General features: G+C 34.6%; 1 protein-coding gene across 4 annotated transcripts in view; it reads left to right on the top strand.

The window, feature by feature from the left end:
- Nucleotides 1-18,229, top strand: part of CSMD3 (CUB and Sushi multiple domains 3) — a 678,537-nt gene that overhangs the window by 555,613 nt on the left and 104,695 nt on the right. For all 4 annotated transcript variants that reach the window (XM_085321107.1, XM_085320309.1, XM_085319522.1 and 1 more), the window contains 5 exons: nt 2,732-2,828; nt 3,688-3,792; nt 9,878-9,996; nt 12,007-12,076; nt 13,577-13,693. In XM_085321107.1, the coding sequence (XP_085177233.1) occupies nt 2,732-2,828; nt 3,688-3,792; nt 9,878-9,996; nt 12,007-12,076; nt 13,577-13,693 (508 nt within the window). The remainder of the gene's footprint in view (nt 1-2,731; nt 2,829-3,687; nt 3,793-9,877; nt 9,997-12,006; nt 12,077-13,576; nt 13,694-18,229) is intronic.

The raw sequence follows: 18,229 nt of genomic DNA, 5'->3' as shown, positions 1-18,229 counted from the left end.
AGATTGATTCTGAGGAATGCTACTCAGTCTAAACAGTTGACTAAGTTAGGATCCTGAGCTCGCTACAGTTTCTGTATGATCAGTAAGGAAAGTTAAACACTAGGAGGATAGTTCAGAGCCTTTAAGTTAGACATTAATTGACGTCCTGACTTAAGCACCCACACTGTCATTTTGGAAGTGTTTATCTCTTATAACTGAGTACGTTAGATGACTAAACTGCTACTTTTGGTTTCTAATCTACATGATTAGAAATTTACATGATTTAGTCCAGAGTGATAACAAAACAATATATTTACTGTTTTTAATACTTTATATTCTCCAGAGCTTTCCAGCTAAGAGAGCTAGTGTAAAATATCTCTTTTTTTCTGTTGCTGATCACTTAGTCATATGTAATAAGAACAAGGCATTTTCGTGGACATGCTTACGAATATAACTAGATCTGCAGAACCCTGAATATTGTTGATGAAGCAGGACAGTCACAAGGCACGATTATCAGGCTTGGTGCTCTGAATCCTGTCTGGTTTTCAGGGCTAGCTCTGAGGAGGATAAAAATCCTTGATACAGTGAACTGAGCACACCTGATATAGGATCAGTAAGACATAATATACTAGGAACTCATCATACCATTTTTATGAGCCATTTTGAGAACTGAACTTGGCTTTGTATGCATTTACAATGAAATGACATCATAATTGTTTTATTTTTGTTTTTGTTTAACAAGAAAGAACAAATCTGAATATGCCTACATAAAAATRTATCTTACTATGCCTGCTAGCCTCTTGAGGCAGTATTTGAGTRCCTTATTTATCCAACCTGAGAATGTAAATGTGGGTATTCCAGATTTTTTGGTAGGTAATGTTATATATACACCAATATACATAAATGCATAAAATATCTGAATATTTTACTTAATTAATATTTATTCCTTCAAAGTAACAGAGATATTTTTCTGAGTTTTAAAGGAGACAAAGGTAATATATCACCTATTCATATTTCTCAGTGAAACATGTAAGAGGCTATTCAGGTGTAGCAATGTGCATAAGTACCTTATTGAATATTTTGAAACAACTGGGTCAGCTGTAAGCTGCATCATCTAAAATCCAAAAGCAGATATTGAAAGGTAGATTTAAGTAAATATGAAGAGAGTGCACTCAATGCCTATCTTGAGGCATTTAACTTAAATACTTTACATTGGGAAGTTAACCTGCCAAGGTTTCTTATGAAGTCACAACACAAAAGCATCTGCAATTCAGAASATCTAATGTAGACTCCAGATCACTGCCTGAAGTTATGTCTTTCTCTTTATTGATTACACARGGAGTTTAGGGAGAATAGCATAACTTGCACTGAAATAGATATTTAAAATTAGATGTTCTGTGACTAATCCAAAAATAGCAATCATCAGCAGTCTGGCCTTGAAAACATATAAAAAGCATTAAGTATCTCCAAATTTGGTCTGAAAGAGACCTGTGTGCCTGCAGCTCTAATTCTATTGTTCTTGACATACTAACAACACGTAACTTTCACTTAAGTCCTTTGTGAACCAAAAAATAGACAAATTTTAAAGTTTTGTAGTAGAGCAGATCCAGTGGGCCTTCTCCAAGCATCTAAAACATGCCAACAGAATTGCTACTTCATTTTAAAAAATCATCCATTGGCTGTAGCATCTGACCAGTTCCTCTTTATAAAAAGCAAAGTGCTTAAGGTCCCTATCTAAGAAATAAGTGGCCAAACTCAACATTCTCTTCAGCTAGAAGGTCCAACTCCACTTAGAAAAATTTGTTCAGTACCTAGCTATACTGGAACTAGCACTTACTTCTGCTGAAGATTTTCCAAATTTGAAGAAAAGATAAGGAAGAGTAAATGAGAGCAAAAGGAAGCATGAGTCTCTAATYTAGTGGCCCAAAAAACTCATTTGAGAGGGTGTTTTGAAGTTCATCCTTACCTTTGTCAGTCTTCAAACATTTTTCATTAAACAGTTGTTTTACTAAAATAAATATTCCACATCATCCAAAATAGTAAAGTGGACAGAGATAGAAACCTAGTATTTCTCTGCTTTGTAGTGAATGCTTTCAGTACGTCAGAACAAATTTATGCTCCCTCTTACAGTATATCTGCTTCTTGCTTTCAATCTCCTTATATGATGTTGTCACCTCTGGAAGAAATGGAGTGAATATTCTGCCTTTTGCTTGCAGCAGGCTAGTAACTACTTCTCCTCAGGAGATGAGTCAATGATGAAGGTCACCAAATACAGGAGGTTGCTTTTGCCTAGAGGCAGAATTGAATGTAGCAAGATAGATGAAACAACTTGAATCATTGAGGGACTGTTTTTAGCGCTGGATAAACTAGTGGGAATCACACACACACAAAAAAAAAATGCAGTAATTGATGATCTTGTAGTTTATCTTCCCCTCAGTGTCCTTCAAATGAGAGAATCATGTTCTATACCCAGATGACTCTTGTGGCTCTGCGCCTTATGTCAGAGGTAATATGTAGTTGTGGCTGAGGGTCAAGGAATTTAGACGTCTGAATTGGAAATTAAAATAAAAAAAAAACTGTTAGGATGCAATTTTATGCACAATGTTTGTTTTCCATTCTTTTTGACAGTGACAGCAAAAAACAGCTTTTTGTGATTGAAAGCCACAGGGGCTTCAATTTACAATATTCCTTCTTTATGCTGAGTACAGAAGGGAACAAGTTTATGTTCCGTACCTCACATTTTTCTTCATAGGTGCAAGTGGTGAGTTTTGCCACAGAACACAACTGGGATTCCCTAGACTTTTACGATGGTGCTGACAACAATGCTCCCAGGCTTGGAAGTTATTCAGGTGACTGAGTAGATTTTATAATAAATATTTTAGAAATGTAACTCTTCATTGTAAACACACAACTCTTTCTAATTCTTTTTTCTGTGTTTGTTTCTCCCATAATTAACAGCAGTTAATATTGTTTCTATTTTAATGAACTGTCATCTTCTARTAGATTTTCATTAAAACTTTGAAAATTTGAAAAAATATAAATAAAATAATGTTCAGACGCTTCTAAACTACAGATGTAATATCATGGACATCATCTCTTATTAATGTCAGGATTCACCTACTTTATAGCAGGGTCCAAAACCACAGACTGCTAAAAGAGATTCTTCATGAAGTTGTGTATGAGCGAAGGATGCGTTCTCTACCCATATTTTAGATAAATAAGACAATTATTTTTTTCATCTCTCTTTAATATACAGCATTCCTATGTACAGGGTACRATCACTTAAGACTGTTGTCTTGTCATTCAAACTTCCTCATTACCAATTTGCTGAAATCACAAATAAATAATCAATTACATTTCTAACAATAGCCCTGCAGAATATGTTCAGAGCTACTTGATATATCTGACTGGAACTTTTAAAGTCTATCCCGATAGAAGATTTGTTCTTGTTTTCATGATTTATTTCTTCTTTGGTTGATAAAAGTGTGTGTTATAAACTTACATTAGATCCTTCTTCCCTGAATGCCTGCAGTTCCTCTCTCTGATATTGTGGTACCCTGAAAATGTAACAAATGTAACTTCTCTCTCTCACTCGCTCTTGCTCTTTTTCTCTCTCTTTTTTTTTATACATACATAATGTGAAATGCACATTTATATGTGTATTTCAGTTTCTGTGAGTTTCAGTAATACTTTGTTTTCTCTTTTCAGGTACAACCATACCTCCACTTCTCAACAGCACGTCAAACAACTTGTACCTAAACTTTCAGTCTGACATTAGTGTTTCAGCTGCTGGATTTCATCTTGAGTACGCAGGTAGTGTAGAAATGTTCAGTTAACTGAGAGAGCTTTCTGTTTGCAGACTGCAGGTGTACCTAAGGGATATGGAAGAGGAATATTAAGTTCTGTTGTACATAATGAATGAAATACTGTCATTAAAGTTAAAGTCATTAGTAACATCCTCATTTAATTCCAAAGGAGTAAGACCRGGCCTGAAATCTTTATTGAAAGGACTGATAACTTTAGTTTCTCTTAGTCTCTCCTTTAATTTCTGTTTGCTCCCTCAAAGGCTTTTCTGAGCATACTGCAAACAGTAGTAGATGCAGATATATTCGAATGACAATCCTAATTCCAAAATATAGTACAATATACTTGTATAATATGCACTATATCATATATGTTTTATGTATAAGACATGAAAATAAATCACTCTCAAAGAAAATGAGAATGAATAAGCTGACAGCGTTAGAGCTTTTTTCTTAGCTAACTGAAAAAATGCTTATGTGTTGGTAAGAATACAAGAGAACATAATAGTTTGAAATGTTTTATTATTGGTGAATATCTTATCAACAGAAAAGGCTATAAACATATTTTATTTTCTGTCTGGATGGGATTTCCTTAGCTGTCAGGAATTCTGACAGTGACTGATACTTTGTTACAGACTTTTTTTCCCCCAGCTGTGCAATTCCCTCTGCTCATATTGGTTCAGATGTCTAATCTGCATAATTGTTTCATGGTTATTTCTTGTAAATTTTACAGTATGCAAATCCCATGCTCTGGTTGTCTGATTAGCCAGTGGAAGAACAAGGCCTYGCAAAATGGCTACGTGATCACTAAACATTCATTATAGATTAAAATTATCTTGCTATTTCCTTGAAGTACTACTATGAATAGTTTAATGTGAAGTTTACAATAGAAATAGATATGAAATTATAAAATAAATTTGTAAAATAAATGTGGAAAATGTAAAGCATTAGCATAGGCATACCTGTTTATCTCGTTTTGGCTCATATCATAGAACTAAAACGTGGTTTCAGAACACGCAATTTGGATTMCTCCCATGAAAATCTAAGTTGAAATACATACTTCAAAATCACAGCAAATGCCTTCAGCTACTAATGGACAGACTCAAGCTATGGCACCAGACTCAAGCTTATAAAAAAAATAAACCCCTTTAGTTTAGCATGTAATGTGGCTGTTGAGTCCTCAGCACCAGCTGTTTCACTCCGTTGCTCCATTACTCTGTTGCTTGCTTATGAAGACATAGCACAGTATCTATTAGTTATAGGCTGGAGGAGAGTTTTATGAGTTCTTCTTCTTCTAATGTTGCTGAAGCTGTCTGGTTTTTTTGCGAAGAGTATGGAGAATGCTGCACTGAGCTGAATTCTGAATTTGATAGGAGATTTAGCTAAGGAGCAATCCTTTTTTTGCCATTACTAGGAGGAGAAACAAGAATTGTACCTGGTGTATCTTTTAGATTTTTGACTCTCTGGTAGCTTTCTGCAGTGGAGAGAGAGCTTAGTAAAGGATTATTTTAGTCAGGATTCCAGAGCTCWCAATATAAAAAGGTATTTTTACTGAAATTTCACTTGAAATGCATTGGTTGGAACAGAACTCAGTGTTTTGATCATGTAATTCTCCTTAGTTATCATCTCTGACTCTCAGACAACAGTTCCTACTATAAAAGCTGTGATTGTCCTTCTAAGTAGTGTTAGTAAATAAACAGTAATAACCACACGTTACCACACATTTACGGTGTTTCACTTAAGCTTCTACTGACAGGGGTTATCAGAGGTCAAATAAATTAAAATRAATTAAAGTATCAATGCATGAGTCTTCAGTGAAAAGCACATCAGAGTTAAATATTTATATTAAACAAAAGTGAAGTGGGTTAGGCAGAGACCTTTTTGTTTGTTACAGAATGCATCTTCAAAGTTCATTTCACATGTTCTAGGAGACTCAGATCTGAGGAGAAAGGCACCTCTCTTTCCAAAATGATTACTTTCTCATCTCAACAAAGATTTTCATTCAGAAAGTGAACTTCTGAAATTTCATTTTCGTTCTGTTTCATTTCCAATACCTCTTCTCATTCTTTATTAATAAATTTTTCACACTGTCCAATCTGGTTCATCTTTTGAACTATTAAGAAATCTAAATGTGCTTTTTCATTAAAAAAAATAGACCAAACAGGATATTTTTTGTTTAAGAAATATTTTAAGACCAAGTAAATGGTGCCTAGACCTAAAGGGATTAAGTATTCATATTCCAAAGCTGAGTAGTGGTCTTATCAATAATCTTATTTTCTATTATATTTTCACTTGTATGTTGAAGTCTTAAATTCTTGCTATATTCATAACATCCATAGTATGTACTCTAATAGACTATTCTAAATTTGAAGAGATGTTTCATCAACTGAAATACTGCAACAAATAGCACAACAGAAAGCTTTGTTATATAGCAAAAAGATGTTTGTTGTAAGCCACTATAAATCTTAGATTTACTCTTCATTTTTCTATATGCAGTGTTTTACTAATTAGGTAATTGCTTATGGTTTATGAATAGTAGTAATATCCTTTGAGGTTGGTTGAGTTCCTGTCTGATTGCCTCCTACATAATTTCTGTCACATTCAGTATCTATTTAAAATTAATGAATGTTCATTCTATTCGTTCTAAAATACAACCCCTGGAAATTTATGCATTTAAACATGTAATTTTAACATAGATATATAAATAGTAAAAAAAAAATCCATAAAATTAAGGCAATAACTTTAAAAAATTAAAAGTTTTATTACTTTAAGACTTACGTGGTCAAACTGTACTATTCAATATCTCATTTGTAGCTTTTCATATTTAGAACTACAGGAACCTTTGGAGAAGTGGGTAATAGCATCAAATTGCTTCTTTATCTTTTTGATTTATATCCAGTTCTTTTTATCAGAAGTATTTAAAAATGGGAAGGTACTGAGAAAGTGTTTTGAATTAATRTCTGAGTTAAAGTCTCTTTTCTTTCTAATGCTATTGTTTATCAAAGTTTAAAAAWCTAAAACTTTATACTAAGACAGTATAATGTGATTCAGGGGACTAGTCATGCACTGAAACATAGTCAGGAATGAACAGGGCGCGGCTTGTAAATACATTTATGATTTCTTCCGAACTACTGTTATGGCAACTTGAGAGACAAAAGTTCTTCCAAGTTAACTCTCAGCTGAGAAGAACCATGTTATACTTCAGTTTCTTGTAAGGCATTCAAAACATTCAAATTGTATTTTTTGCCAAACATTATTTGATTAAGTGAGGCGAGAGCACAATGGGATGAAGACCTGTGACATGGTGTGAGCCAAGTTACTGGTTCACTTTGCGTGACCTCAGAAAAAAAAATGAGTATTCCCATGCTAATTTTCTGCATTTCAGCTGCAGGTTCAGTAATTGGAAGCTGAAGACCAACAACTCCTTAAATGCTCAAAATAGTTTATAAGCACTCATCTGAGTAAGCCAAATCCTGCTGTACTTTTGTCTCTGTATTTCTGTAGATTCAACTCCTCTATCCTTTGAGGGGGGGGGAAATTAAATATCGACTATCCCAACTCTGAAAGCTATTTATGCAGCTAAATTCTTCATGTTGACTATCTTAAAAGAACTCATCTAAAAATTTTACCCCCAAATTCAACCGTGCCTTGCTGATATTGCAGCAGTAGTGCCAAGACTCTGAGACAAGCTGCTCTTGTGGTATTCCTCATTAGGGTTCATTCAACTCCTTTTCACCATCGTAATATTCCAGTATATCTTTTAAAGATTTTATATGATAAGTTATCTTCTCTTTAAAGGAGGCATTTTAATCACTCAGTAACCACATACTGTGCAATTTCATTTTTAAAAGTAGTATAGTTACAAGACTGGAGATGAAATGAACTGCAGAGGTGGCTGAGAGTTTATGTGATCGGTTTCCACTGCTATTCGTAATTTACAGTGAACACTTGAAAGTCATCCTCCTTTGAAGCCAGTGGCACTAAAATCTTCATTTGCTGCTGTACAAATATTATTTATTGTGTAAATGAGATCCAAAGAATATTTATCAGCTATAGAGAATAACACATAATGTCTCAAGTTCATATATGTATGCAACATGACGGAGATAAATTTTTTATATTATAACATGAGTATTATAAGAATCAAGCTTGTACTGCCTGCAGTTTTAGTGTATTTTATCTCTATTCTTCCTATAAAGCATTTTTTTTTAAGGGGAGATAATTTTCTCTCCAGAATGTATAAGTAACTGTAAATAACCAGAATTCTGCTAGGTTTCAAGGCAGATATTCCTATATGTTTCTAGTACTCTTATTTGAAATTGTACAAAGAAATTCAAGCACAAGTATACAAAATAACATTTTAAAATTATTGGACACTTAAATAATTTATAAGTTCAAACGATAACCTGTAGCAGAAAACTATAATGATTGAAGGAATTAAAATAGGGCTGTAAGCTCTTTTTTTTCCCCAGCAGGTGCTGTTAATCTATGTTAAGATAACAATTATATAAATATATATAAATTATATATGCTCCTTAATATCCAAAGACTTTTTTTTAATATTCACCAAGTTAACAGTGACTAAAAGTAATGAACAGAATCGCCCTGTCTGTGGATCTGTATTAGTTGTTTCTGATTCCTATTAATAGATTCTAAAGATATCCACAATAAAAATATGTTTTTTCCTCTGATTACTGTACTGAGCAGAGAAGAATTGCAAAGCCATTGAGGGAGTTTCTTCAATGTAAGGTTAAACTGCATTTTATGATAGGATTTAAATTACCATTGTTCTGAGGTTCACTTGTATTAATACACAAAGACTGTAGATTCCAATGATCTTAGTCGAAATATATTATTTATTAATACAGTTTTATGTAAAATTTGGTACAAACCAAAATGTTTTTAAGGACAGCAATATCTGTCTAATTAATTTGCAAATGCCAGACATTCAAAATAGATTTTTTTTTGTTGTTTTTACAGTATAATTTTATTGTAAAATCAGACTAGTGAAAATTACTGGTAATCTACCACATGTGCCTTACAGAACATATTAATATGTATGCTTTATAATCCTTAAGAATTTATTAGCTTTCAGCTTTCATATATTATAAAAATATATCCTTATAAGAGATTCTTTAAACAGTAATTTTTATTTAATGAGATTCTTAAATTAAGTGGACAGTTACATTAGCAAGTTTTCAAACATGCACAAGTTCATAATATGGTGACATAATTCCATTATTGAATCCCATATATCCCTACTACTCTATGTGTGTATATGTTTAATTGCTTATTAATCTTGGCCTCAAAAGTAATTACGGTGCAATTCTTACAGCATGCAGACAGAGTAAGAGGACTGATTATACTTAGTGTTACACGTGTTTTTATCTTCCTGGGTCTTCCTGGGTAGATGCAGTGAAGAATTTTTCTCATTTCTCCTTATGATGACCATGAAAAAAAAACATACACTCTCTTGTCAAACTAACTTCTATCATGATCACTAATTAGAAATATCTGTGTTGTAACTTCATATATGCTGCGTTAAAAATGACAAATTACATGAGAATTAGATGTAAATTTTCTGTTTGTGTATAAAAGAATGGAAAAGCAGAGGTAGACCTGGGAAGAACTGAATGCAGATGGGCTGCTATACATTACATTTGTTTTCCTGTGTTGTGGGTTTGGTGGGGTATTGACCAAGCTTCACTCTCTGTAACACTCTGAGAAGGGAATGTGCAAGTGCTCCCAGTTTGAATTAGGCTCTGATTTGAGTGAGACTGAGTTTGGAACTAAATAGGTCTAAGCCAGAAGACAGAAGAAATTTAGGCAAGACTGAATCGAGACTGCAAATTGCTGGGAAGTGTTTACGGCCTCTTTCTTGCTTTCCCCTTCTTTTGCTCAGCAAAGAAAGCTTTCCTCTCTATATAGTTCCAGAATAATATGCCATTTGCTTGTCCACAGACAAACTGCTGGTACCCAGGAGCTTCCTAAAGTATATCAACAGAGTGTGCCCATATGCAGTACACACAGAAGTAAGGTGAATCTAAAAACAGATTATATTTCTTAGAATGTCTAAACTTCTCAATTTTTCACAGCTATAGGTCTAGACTCTTGTCCTGAACCACAGACYCCAAGCAATGGGATCAAAATTGGAGACAGATACATGGTTGGAGATGTGGTGTCTTTCCAGTGCGATCAGGGTTATTCCCTCCAGGTGAGTTTCCAATTTTAAATGGTGCCTTTAGTTCTTTAACATGGTTATGTTTGAGTCGGTCAATATGAAATGGACACCAAAAACTTCAGGAGTTGTAAATACACAATAATATAAAATTCACAGTTATCCAGATATTCCCTCAAAGTATATGGCTCTGTGCTCCCTCSATGTTAGTGATTATACATTGTTATATATTACTGATGATATCTTTGGTATTCATAGATGAACTGTTGAAGTGCTGGCAAATTAAGCTAAAGAAATCATTTGATGAGCAATATTCACAGTTCTCTATAGGCAGGAATGAAAAGAAAATAAGTGGAAGGGGGAATAAAGAACAAAGAGAAAGGAAATTTTTTTTTCCTTTCCCAGGAAATCAGTGTCAGTTATATTCTTTCAGATATTTCTTGTTTGTTTTTTATCTGAAAACATTTTCAAATATTGGTGTTTTTTACTATGCTTATTTGCTGTGTTGTTCAATTAGCAAAAAGTAGGACTAGAGGTAACACAATGACCATGAATTGTGATTAATTTGCCTATCTGATTTTCCTGGCATATACAACCASTATATGTCTGTCTACAGGAAAGAGCTTGGATATGTTTTCAACAATATCTGTAGTTACACTGAAGAACCAAATCCAAAACTGATCACTGCTTCAACTTGAGATACTCTCCAAAAGGGTGAAAATTCCAACAGACAGATTATTCTTTTCCATATTTTTTCTCATGTGTGACTACAGTGATGGGCTTCAGACTTACTCACTGAGTGAAGTTTAAGAATACTGATCATTTCAAACAGTTGTTTTACCTAATTCTGTGAAGATCTAGATCCTGARGTAATAAGTACTGCACCAAAAATAGAAAATGATTCAGGTTTTTGGACCATGYAAAAAGCTACAGCCAACATTGTGTAACAGGAATTAAATAAACTTGTGTGCTTCCAGATCTCACCMATTGTTTGGATTTGAGGCCTATAAACCAGTTTCCCCTTCAATACAGAGTTCCTAGTCATGCTTACAGCCTTCCAGCTTTGCAAGAATAACTGAAATATTCTGTGACTGCAGCTCTGACATTGACTRCTGGAGTTTAGCTCTTAGGTTTGAAGTAAAGGAAATACAAAGAGCACATAGATTATGTAAACACKCATGAAAAACCTCCTCCCTCCGTAYTGTTTTGCTGGCATATACAGTATGACTTTGCCACTTCATTTTTTTCCTCTAGCACTGAGCAGATATTCTTGCTCATAGTTATAGAGGAAACATACTATTTTTTTCTTCTAGGAGAGAAAAAAAATGGGTTGTAGATTTTCGTGGGTTTTTCATTTTCATTTGCTGAACCTGGAAGACAGTAACAACTACATGAGGCTGTTATACAAGGTAGTGGTAGATCTTGAAACTAATCTGTTACAGACTGCCTTGAAATATCAGAGAATATTTAGGCTATTCATGACAATCTGTTGTAAAGAGACCCTTTGTTATAAAGAAATTTCTTATATGACTCAGCTTTTGGCTACTTAAAGCAACTGTTTGTGYGGGTAGGGGTGAGGTAAGGACTACAGTTAGGATTGGTAATATGCAGGTAAGATATAAAACCAGTAATGTATACTGCTCATATATTTGCATGTTCCACAGTTAATTCAAATGAATAATATGTAATTATTACTCAGTTAGACTTTCCGTTTCTAACTTTACTGTGTGATTACATTATCAAATTGCTAAAACTAGAGTCACGGAATTCAAATGGACACTGTTAGAAACAGTAATAGAGGGTATGAACACAATTCCCTGCAAGGCTGACAGTCACACAGGTAAGATCGCACAGGCTTTCCTGTTGCATTGAAGGATATGATAGAAATCACAGATGTACAGTATAGATATAATACCTTATTGCTTTTTAAAAATATTTTGATGTTGTTTTGGGTTATCACTAAACATTCTTTTGTTGGGCTACTAATGATGCAGCACATATTTCACATTTTTATTATATTTATTGTTAAATATTTTGGCCTTTTAGGGACATTCACATATCACCTGTATGCCCGGACCTGTGAGAAGATGGAATTACCCAATTCCGATATGTTTAGGTATGTTCATCTTATATAAATTTGTTTAAACATGTTGGAATGAACAAGGCAGAGACCTCAAAAATAACAGATATGTAGGTAGATCTGAAAGGACTTAAYTAAAAGTGAAAATGGACATATTAAACTGAAGATGTTCAGAGAAACTTCACACTCTTATTTTGGCAAGACTTTTCTGAAGTGTCCAATCAAAGAAGAATGAATGAAATAGATTCCAATCTGAGTATCCTATACCAGTGATGAGACCTCCAGAGACCTTTAAAAACATAGTTAATTTATTTATGAATAATTTCCACAGTAGAGTGATAAATAGTATAGAAAATACTAAAATAGAAGTAACATTACATTCTCAGCTCTGATGATGTCAGGATAAGGCATATCTACCTATTTAACAAGATATTTTATTTTTCAGATTAAACTGTATAAATAACCATATTGATATAAATGGAGAAAGCCCTAGAAGCCTGCCATAAGCCCAACTGAAACATCTGAAATGCATTAAAATATATTCTTTTTATATGAAGAATAAATGTGAGGGATGTAGAACTCTCTATCTGCATCTTCTCTGACTGAATAGAAATGGATTTTTKGGGGGAAGTTCCCTAATAATAAGAGTTATCTGTATTTGTAATCTTGAATGTATAGAAAGCAGAAAGCTGTGGACCCCATTAGAGATTTTATACTTTATTTTTCTTTGAGACAGGTTAGGTATCCCATGACCTACCACACACAATCCTGCTCTTAATTCAGTGAGGTGTTAAACACCTCATGTAAGGTACTGAGCTCCCCTTGCCTTGCCGTGCTTTGCCTTYCCTCAAATAATGATTTTTAATTGTATTTCAAATAATGTAGCAATTGTTAACTGGAAAAAAAAGTTAGTTTAAAAAATCTTATTTACTCTAATTAACTTCTTAATCTTTTAAACATGTTTTCAAATCTAACAYTGAAGTGGAAGCTACTTTATTGAATGACCTCATGTGTGATAAAATAGAAAAAAAAATCCCAAAGTTGTTTGCATTTCTATAAATATTTGTACATATACATTTTGTAACTCTGTTTATTTTATCTCATTTTTAAAACAGAGGARAATACAAATGCAGTGTTTATAAAGGCCTCTTGAAATATTTAGAATGGTTGAATATTTATTACTTTATATTACTTAAATATTCCTTTATAAACCCATAAGTAATTGTGTCAATGTGCTGGTATRTACCTCTTGCCTGTTCACAAGAATGGTTCATACAGAGTGCAGAGTGAACATCTGTTCTCTTTTCAGGAGCATGTGTCCTCCAAATTAAAACCCAGTCAATTCATAATAAATACATTTTTACAGTATTTGTTTGTAAATTAATTCATTACAGATATTTAGTGGTRAAAAATGTTTGTGTATATTTTAAAATATAAGCATTAATATATAGTTAATCATGAAATGGCCTTAGATTTCTAGATTAGTTTTCAACTTGTTTCTATTCCTCTAAAATTTTTTTTTTGATGCTTTTGCAGCACAATGTGGTGGTGGTATGTCAGACTTCAGTGGAGTGATCCTTAGCCCTGGGTTTCCTGGCAACTATCCCAGCAGTTTAGATTGCACATGGACAATCAGACTGCCTATTGGTTTTGGTATGTACTCTTTCATGGATTAACTTTACTTCTTTTATGGCTTCAAAACTTTGAAYTTTTCATCCTGGTAATAATAAAATAAATAAACAAATAATTTTAGTTCATTTAAAGGGTTTATCAGTGCCATAAGAGAACAAATTAGGATAGAAAAGCTAAAAAGCTTTTCTAACAAGACAGAATATGCATGTCCAGCATTGACAGGTTTTGGCCAGCGTGTAGAGAGCACGCTCTGGGGCTGCTATCATGTACTCTATCAGTCAYGTGACTGCTTGACAGATCTTCCTTAGGTGTTCTCCCTATAAACAGAAGAAAGATACATTTAAAAATTCTGTTATTTTATCATTAAACTTCTTTGCAATTCCTAGGCGAATATCACASAAGCATAGAAATGGAGGGACCTCTGAAAGGCTCCCTATCAATGTTGTCAAACCTCCTACTCAAAGAGGAACTGTTACTAACACCGAATCAAGTCAACTATGGGTGGCAGGTCCTCTTCAGCAGAGACTCAACCAATTGGTTCCCAACCTGTATCAATGCATAAAGCTGTTCTGCCCCAGGTGCAGAACTTTGTACTTCTCTTTCTTCAAAACTTCATGAAGTTTCTGTTGACCCAGTTGTCATTGTTTTTCAGTATTTCCATGGATGGAAGCTCTGTCATTTGGTATATTGACCACTCCCCCTTATTCAGTAATCTCCACAAATTTGCTTAGGATGCATTCTTTCTCATTAGTCACTGATGAAGACACTCAATAGTATGAGCTCCCATATCAACCCATGGAATATATTGGAGATATTGTACAGCTGATTATCACCCTTGGAGCTTCAGAGGTCAGCTCATTTTTTAACCCACTTGCTGTCCATTCATCAACGAGAATGCTATAGACGACAGAGTCAAAAGCCATACTAGAGTCAAAGTACATTATATCAATTGCTCTCAGTTTGTCAACATAGCCAGTAATTTCATCACAGAATGAAATTAGGGTTGATCAAGTGTGATTGCCCTTAGTAAATCCATGCTGACTGCAGCTGAGTCCCTTTTTGTTTGGAAYGGCTTCCAGGTCCATAGTCATTACATGGACTTCAGTGAAGCAAACCACCTGTAGTAGCAGAGGTCTTCTTGCCTTAGAGATGGTTGTAATCTCAGGGTTTTTCWAGTCACTAGGGACTTCTCTCATTCACCATGATTTTGCATAGACAGTATGAGCATTTCAAATGCATTGGCCAACCCCTTGAGCACCGTTGGGTAGATCCTATCAATCAATATGGAGATGAATACATCCACTGTCTCCAAATAGTCRCTAACCAGTTGCTCTCCACTGTTGGATCTGCCCCTTCCCAAATCTTTCTAGTATATGCAAAGGTCTAGGAGCACACATTGCCTGTGAAGAATGAGGTGAAAAAGAATTTGAATATTTCAACCTTTTCTGTATTGCCCTCACTAGGTTGCTTTCCAYATTCATCAGTGGACCCACATTTTCCGTGTACAGAAGTGAACAGCAAGARGTAGCTGTCAGAAAGCTAGATGTGTCTTAAGAATCTCTTTTCAACATCCCAGATCTGGCCTCTTGGCAAGAAACAAACCTGTAGGTCTGGCTGGCAGAAATGTGACTCTGTTCTATGCAGGAGGGAGTCCTTAACCAATAATACTTGTTGCTTCCGCTTGATAACACTGGTCCTCATCTGATAATCTGAGTTGTCTGGCCTGGAGCCTCTCCCTTATGGAAGTTGTTCCTTCTGTTACCAGGGTCATGATCTAGGTGAACCCCAGCAGGTGGGATGTAGCTTTGCTCCTGCTGCCAGTAGTTTCCAGCTTCTTCTCTCACAGGAGTTCATGTACTGTGTTGCTTTGATTGTTCCTTCTTTCTTGCCTTGGGAGTGTGATACCACTTGACTCTCTCAATCAGCGTYTGATACTTTATTTGCTTTGAAATTGTGACTACCAACGTCAGTTTGAGAAAGTCCCCCAATAGTGAGGCTCCTGGCCTGCTCAAACACCGTCATGGTGGTTGCAGAGGAAAACTGGTATTTAGTTTTTCTGCTATCCTAACGTTTAGGGATTTTTTTTATTGTGAGCTGTTTGCTGATAGATTTAGATATTGTCTAAGAAGTTACCTGTTTCTAATATTTTAACAAAAGTTTTATCATTATTTTTATATCGTTTTCAGGTTGATTCTCAACTTTTTTTTTAGTTATTGAATTATGTTTTTATGTCTAATCTACTAGAATAGATTCTTTCTGGTTTCTTCTTTTAGAGACAACTTTTACCAAGTAAAAGTTACTTTTTGGTTTTTGCAATACTACGCAATTTCTTTTTTGTGTATATAGTGTGTTTTTATGATAGTGGTATGCATTTATACCTTCAGGTTTGTGGTTGCTCTGTAAGGGCACAGCTTCTTTTACTGATACTCTTTTAACGTTTTTATAAGAGTCCTCAGTTTTATGTCATTCTACATTTTAAAATTAGGCAAAAACTAATGGGATTGTATGCCTTACATTTCTCCTCAGAGCAAGTTAAAAACATTCCAGTCCCTTACGGTTGCTGTTTCAGAGCAGCTCTTTGACAACAGTATTTAAGCCAGATTCTGTACAAACAGAGAGATATTTTTCTTCTCTTGTCTTGTCCCTGACCAGTTAAAGAAACAGTCATTAGCTGTCCCTAAAAATTTAGTTTTGATGAGAGAAATATAGCTAATCTACTTCAGTAATTCAAGTTTTTCTGTTACTGTTGCGTCTTATGAACTTATAGCCTACTTGATTTTCCTAAGCATATCAGTTCCTATGTAGTCCTGAAACTTTATTTTGCCTATTTCCATCTAGAATTTTGGTCTATAGGCATTCTGTGTTTCATGGTGACGTTGGTAATTATCATGTTATTTGTTTTTATGCTTTCTTTGAAGTATACTGCAACCGTTTCCCTGTCATAACCTGTTCTGCTTTTGCCTGTACTTTGTGAACTAATAAAACRTTGGCCACTGGTTGCCTTTCTTCCTCCAAATTTCCCATATATATATATACTATTGCAAAATAATTATTCAAAGCTCCAGTTGCCCCATATCATTTTTTAAACTTCTGGTTCATGTGTAGGAGCCTGTGCACTTCTTGGGTTTCTTCTTCACATGCTGGTTGAATGGCGTGCCTTTCTTTCTTTTTTTTTTTTTTTTTTGTCTGCTCCTCACAGTTTCCTGTTTGATAATTGCCATCTTCTATTGTCGTCTTTACTTGACAATGCAGGATTTCTGGGTCTTCCTCAGTAAGTGAATGTGTCATCCTGAATAGTTTGCCCTTCTACACCTGTTCACGTTCTTCCTCTCCTCTTTTCAAAATCACTTCTATGTTCCTTTTTGATTTTAAGTCCCATCAGCCTGGTTCACTTATGATTTAGATGAAAGCTGTTTGTTTTGCATGGGCTGTTTATACTGAAGAATGTTAAATCTTGTGTAACATTAACTGAGCGCAATCTATGTGGGGAAAATACATTATCTCTGGATAAGAATTTCCAAATAAAATCCTATTGTTATGTTTGCATTTTGTTTAAAAGTCACAAGACTCAAGTCRGTCTTTGATTTTTTGTATTACTATTTTATATAAATAGCATCAACGCTTTCATTTGGCCAGTGCCTGAATTTTAGAGAGATTGACTTGACAGCTTAGTTAGTGTTTCATTATGAGTCATAAAGTGTGTATAATCCTCAGACGCCRTGCGGATCCCTGCTGGCTGGGTTATCCAAGGAAATGATCGCAATAGTAGGCTTATTGTCCATGGGTCACAGCTCTGGGGGAACAGGACATTCAGAGCAATAGGATTCTTTAACAGATGATTTCAAAGACATTTACTAATAAGGGAGAAATAATAAAAATCCAGAATACTGATTCCATTTCAGATTCTATACTGTGCTGAACTCTGTACAGACATTGCTGTCTTTTTATGCCAGATGAGTTCCCTTCTGCCTCTTGTCCCACTCCACTACTTGTTTTCCTGCTTGTTTTCCACTACTGACTCCATTTTCTTCGTTTTCATTGTCCCAGGCTTAGCTTTCCATTTCTTTCTCCACATGCAACAATTCCAATTTGGCTGTCCAGATTCCTATTTAAACTGTATATTAATATACTATTAATTTTACCTTCAATTAGGAAGGTAATTCAACTGTTACAGTTTTGGAGACAGCCGCTTAACTCCCTCAGAATCAGCAGTTCTGCACTGCTTTACACTACCTGAAATTTAGCCACTGGATTTAGAACTGTTTTCCAGTTCATATATGGGAAAACTAAGTGCTCCTGTTGTTACAATAACTAATTGAAATATTTTTAACATTTTGACCATTTCTATATAATACGTTGATAATAGGAGACAAAACTGAATTGAATATTGGAGTAAAATTACATTTCACCTTTTGGCATTTGAAAAAGTGATAGGTAAAACTGATTTTACAGAGGCTGACATTCTAGTCCAGTGGAGGCATAGACATCTAACTCCTCTGAGTAGCAAGGGAAAAAACTCACAAAGACCATTGTGGGAACCTTCTGTAGTTTTCTGTT

The sequence above is a fragment of the Rhea americana genome, unplaced genomic scaffold (genome assembly GCF_003343005.1).
Source record: "Rhea americana isolate MKP2758 unplaced genomic scaffold, rheAme1 scaffold_0, whole genome shotgun sequence".
Lineage (NCBI taxonomy): Eukaryota > Metazoa > Chordata > Aves > Rheiformes > Rheidae > Rhea > Rhea americana.
The sequence above is the reverse complement of the archived record's forward strand: the minus strand, read 5'-3'. Positions and strand labels throughout refer to the sequence as shown.